This window comes from Sycon ciliatum, chromosome 10 (genome assembly GCF_964019385.1).
Source record: "Sycon ciliatum chromosome 10, ocSycCili1.1, whole genome shotgun sequence".
NCBI classification, from domain to species: domain Eukaryota; kingdom Metazoa; phylum Porifera; class Calcarea; order Leucosolenida; family Sycettidae; genus Sycon; species Sycon ciliatum.
The window spans coordinates 24,329,399-24,334,398 of record NC_088652.1 but is presented as its reverse complement, the minus strand read 5'-3'; the positions used below and the strand labels follow the sequence as shown (position 1 = coordinate 24,334,398).

General features: G+C 47.4%; 1 protein-coding gene across 4 annotated transcripts in view; it reads left to right on the top strand.

The window, feature by feature from the left end:
- Window positions 1-4,972, top strand: part of LOC135825697 (tyrosine-protein phosphatase non-receptor type 4-like) — a 36,517-nt gene extending 31,545 nt beyond the window's left edge. For 3 of the 4 annotated variants that reach the window (XM_065338314.1, XM_065338316.1, XM_065338315.1), the window contains exons 21-23: window positions 1,635-1,704; window positions 4,018-4,157; window positions 4,885-4,972. In XM_065338314.1, the coding sequence (XP_065194386.1) occupies window positions 1,635-1,704; window positions 4,018-4,157; window positions 4,885-4,962 (288 nt within the window). In that variant the 3' untranslated portion in view covers window positions 4,963-4,972. Of the gene's footprint in view, window positions 1-1,634; window positions 1,705-2,362; window positions 3,230-4,017; window positions 4,158-4,884 lie in introns of those variants that run through there. The other variant, XM_065338317.1, reaches the window with a different exon arrangement.
- Window positions 4,973-5,000: the final 28 nt, after the last annotated feature.

The following is a 5,000-nucleotide window of genomic DNA, read 5'->3' as shown; positions in this document are numbered from 1 at the left end:
TTCTACCCAATGCTGTAGATAGCAAGCTGTTTCAGCCATAGAGGCCTCATCAGTACAGCTACGAGCTAAATAGGCCGAGCTACCAACCATGGTGCAAAGGAGGCACCACACACATTAAGATAGCTCGTCGCTCTAGCGCCAGAGTGCTCAAACTACGAAAAGTAGCGGGCAATGCGTGATGCCGCAGCACTAGAGCAGCCTACCAAGAGTGCTCAACAAGACGAAAGCCGAGGAGCGTATTACAGTCAACTTCGCTAATAACGACTGCGGATATAACGACAATTCGCGAATAACGACAGACGTTCCATGCCCAGAGCAAAGTCCATTCTACCTGCATACATATAATGAGACTTCGGGTATAAGGACACTTCGCGAATAAGGACACTTTTCTGATGCCCGGCCGAGTGTCGTTATACGCAAAGTTGACTGTGCCCAACATACTATTGAACTGCAATGTCTACGGTATTGTTCCGGAGTATAAACCGCACTTTGAACACTCAAAATTCACCCAACAAAAGAGGGTGAGCCTTATACTCCGATGATCAAGTAAACGGTGATAAAATAGATACATAGGATAGATGAACTCGGATGGTGAGACAAATAAATTATGGTGAAAAAGGAGAAGGACAAAATGTTACGTTACGATGTTACTCGCTGACTGTATGAGATCTGATTACGTTGGTGGACAGTTGGTCGTAACTCGTAGCATTTTGTCCTTCTCCTTTTTCACCATAAATAGGATAGACGTCTGTATTTCGTGGCCAAAAAATGGGGTACGGTTTATATTCTAGTGCAGCTTATTCTCCGGAAAATACGGCACGTTGTTTATCATGTGTCAATGCATAGTTATACTACTACAGTTAGACCTCGTTAGGACGAACTTCAAGGGACTGGACAAATTTGTTTGTCTTATCGGGAGTTCTTCTTATCCGGATCTGACAAAAAATCGATATGCATATCAGATGGATTGTATTTACGTGAAGGTGCATGCTGTGGCACATGGGAAGCATTTTAATCTTAGCATAAGCCAGAGACAGGTAAGTACACTGACAATGAATCACGACTGTGCAGAAAGTTCGTACAGCGCGCTGATTTTGTTCAAAACACACTTGAACTGTACGTACAATATGGCCTCGAATATTGAAAAAAAGAAGAAAAAACGGCAGCCAGCCCACGCGCGCACGCCCGTGGACCGAAAGTTCGTACTACATGTACATGACCACGCTGATTTTGTTCAAATCACACTTGAAAATAGTTCGTTTTCGCAAAGGTTCGCTGTACAGAAGTTCGTCGTAAACGAATAATTTTGACTTGAATTGATGCCTGGCCAACCATAGGATTGGCCCTAGTTCGTACTAATGGAAAGTTCGCCTTATCAGTGTTTCGTCCTAATGAGGTTCGACTGTACTTGAGGTATCCCTTGTCAGTAACTTATATCGGAAATAACTTGCTTTCCGTGTGCGATGGAAAGTATTGGAGACAGCACCCTAACAGTGTGATTTTCCTGTGCTCATGCGTGCGTGCATGTGTGTGTGCGCGTGTGTGTGTGTGTGTGTGTGTGTGTGTGTGTGTGTGTGTGTGTGTGTGTGTGTATACATATGTGTGCGTGCGTACGTGTTTCGTTTTGTTCATAGGTCGTTGGTTTGATCCTGGAAACACGTACCCTAGCCAATCCCATGCTTACAATCATTGTCACGCCTAAGGGTGAGAGTGTGCATATCAATATGCATGTGTGTGCGTGGGGGGGGGGGGGGGCATGTGAGTGTGTGTGTGGGGGGGGGGGGCATGTGTGTGTGTGGGGGGGGGGGGGGGGTGCATGTGTGTGGTGGGGGGGGGGCATGTGTGTGTGTGTTGGGGGAGGGGGAGGGGGCATGTGTGTGTGTGTGGTGGTGAGGGGGGGGGGGGGGGGGGGATGGGTGCGGGTGTTGGGTGCAAGTGTTGTAGTATGTTATTTTGTGTACATCATAATTATGTAAGTGGTGTTTGTACATGCGCATGTTGCTGTAGTGTGAAAGGCAGTCTTCATCTTGAGTTCGCCATGTCCACTTGTGTTTCGTCGTCGTGTCAATACAGTTGTTCCAAGATGTAATTATCTCTTGTATCGTCTTGTATAAGTTTGGAGATGGCACGGGGCTGGGAGCAGGAGAGAAAGTCCAGTTACAGCATTATTAGTGTTGGTAGCAGTGGTAGAAATTGTTATATCCCGCAACATTATGGATTCGTCCTGCGTGGCCCTCGCTCCCAGTTCCCGTTGTCATCTCCAGTCGTCCGTTCGTCACACGTTTCGTCCGTCTTCAAGATATTTGTCTCGTCCTCGTACTTCATCAATCGTCTCCCTCGTCTCTCGTCTCGTCGCCTACAGCATTGTCCCGGGACACGACGTAAAACTGTGCCGAGGAGGAAAACCGAGGAAAAACAGAGGAAGTTGAGGACGCCATGAATCGATTTTACAGTAACAGTGCAGAAGAAGAGGAAGTCAAGCTGCAGATCTGGCAGATGGCAGACTACGTGAAGAGTTTCGTTGGCGAGAGGGCACGTGTGTTGTTGTGAACGTGATGAGTGTGTGAGTTTTGTATTTTCTGTTCTCCACACGTTTTCTTCTTTACTATTATGCTCTCCTTGAAGGTAAAGAGGCGCCCGCACAGTGCATGTGTTCTGTTCAATTTTTGATTTGCTCTTCTACTGAATTATGAGGATAACTGGAGGCCCCACAGGGCCAGTGGATTTTTGTTCTTTTTGTTTTTCTTCTGATTTGTGCTCTTACATTTAGAATATTTGCGTGATCGTGAGGTGTTGTGTGACTTGAGTTATTTAAGAGGTTATCATTTCCCACATGTGTGACCGTGATCGTGGCTGGTGTTCTGGGTGGGCGGACGAACGGAGTTTTATAATCGGCAGTGCAGGCTGACATACGTTATTTCCAGTAGTGACTGGTGACGTGTGATTTAGTAGTGGGTGTGAGCTTTTCCTCTTTTGCTCTTGTTTTTTTTTTATTGGAATCGGGGACGATTCTACTGCGGGGAGGGAGTAATGTTGTAGTATGTTATTTTGTGTATGTCATGTGTACGTGGTGTTGGTGTGCCTGTTGCTGTGGTGCGAAAAACTGTCTTCGTCTTGAGTTCGTCATGTCCAGTTGTGTTTCGTCGCCGTGTCGATAAAGTCATTCAAAATGTTATTTTCTCGTCGTCTTGTGTAAGTGTGGAGATGGCACGGGACTGGGCGCAGGAGAGAAAGACCAGTTACAACGTATGTATATGTGTTTGGGGGGTGTTGGGTGTTGGGTACATGATTGTACGTATTTACGTCGTATTATATAACCCAATACTAGTTCAATACTGTCAAACTAACAACATGATTGTACATGTGTGTGTGTGGGGGGGGGGGGAGGTAGTTGGGTACGAGAGTGTGTGTGTTGGGGGGGGGGGGTGTTGGGTACATGATTGTGTGTATGGGGGGGGGGGGGGGGGGTGCTTGGTATGCTAGCATGCATGTGTGTGTGTGGGGGGGGGGGGGAGGTAGCTGGGCACGAGAGTGTGTGTGTTGGGGGGGGGGGGGGGGGTACGACACACACGCAGCTGGTTTGTGTTACATGTCCGCAATAACTGAACATTGATTGCAACAAGATAAAGCATGTGACCTTTGACTCATTTTGACCGCCATGATTCAGGCCTGTAGAGCGATTGGTGATATAGCGTATTCAAGGTGCAAGGCAGATAAATACTGTAGGGGGGCGTCCGTAATTATCGATCTTTTGCACAAAACGAAACAAAATCATTGGTGGGTGGGTCGAGGAGAGTTTCGTTTTGAAAACTATTGATAGCATACAGATCGATCCATTCTTGCTGTCAAGTTAATATTATCTGAAGTTCAGGGGGTAGGTGGAGGAGGGTTGTAAGTTAGCTAAACTTTTTCGTTCCGTGAAATTATCAATAATGCCGGATGCCCCCCCCCCCCCTAAGATACATTCATATCTACCAACGTGCTTACATGGTGTTCTTGACCGGTGTTGTCCTGTAGTTCCCGTGCCGCAGTCACTGATCACTTCGGACCCGTCCAATGACTTGCTGGAGAAGATGAAGAGACAGTCACTGGCACGCATGCCGAACAGTCCCGGCCCTCAGGATCAGCTGCGAGCATCGATTGAGGTCCTGAAAGAGGTGCGTGGTGGTCATTGGAATATCATCTCTTCAAGTTGTTTTCTTTCCAGTTTCAACCCTGCAACAATCTCTCCTCTCCTCCTTGCACTCTCAGCCGACAAGTGCTACCCTCGGATGGGGGAGTGGAGGAGAGATTGTTGCACTAGTGAATGGCTGAATGGTATCGTTCACAGGTTTATAGATGCTCTTTCTACCCTAAGGATGTGTGCCTGTGGATTTCCAGACTGAAGTGATGCGTAATATGGTTGAACTCTGTTTGAACAACATCATTGCTTCACTTGTCGATTTAAAAGTGCGATTATAGCCAAAATATCCGACCAATATGTCGAAAGTAGCTTCCATTTCACTTACCACATGCACGGTCCAAAACCCATCCGAGGGCCACAGGGGCGCAGGGGCGGATCCAGGAGGGGTTCCAGGGGTTCCGCGGAACCCCCTAAATTTCGTAATTATACTACTTGAAGCCATATGCATGTGCATAATAACATGTACCAGCTAGTCAGTTTTGACTAAACCGGCAACCTTGTAGAGATCGCTGGATCCGCCGCTGGGCCGCATGAGCCTTGGCGCTGCTTTTGGCACGTAGGCATTCGGCCAAGACTGTGGTACTTGCAACTCTGTACTGCTCTGTCAGTTTGTTGTCTTGTTGTCCACTTGAATCATTGGAAACGCTGCCTGTGCTTTCACTGTGTGTGTGTGTGTGTGTGTGTGTGTGTTTTGCATTCAGAGTCTCGAGTCGTCGGATGCTCTGACCCAGTTTGGGGTAAGTGAAGGCATCCTCTCATGTTGTTTAGAAGGAAACTAAAATGTTTATGGTCACAGGGGCACTCCGCCCCCCCCCCC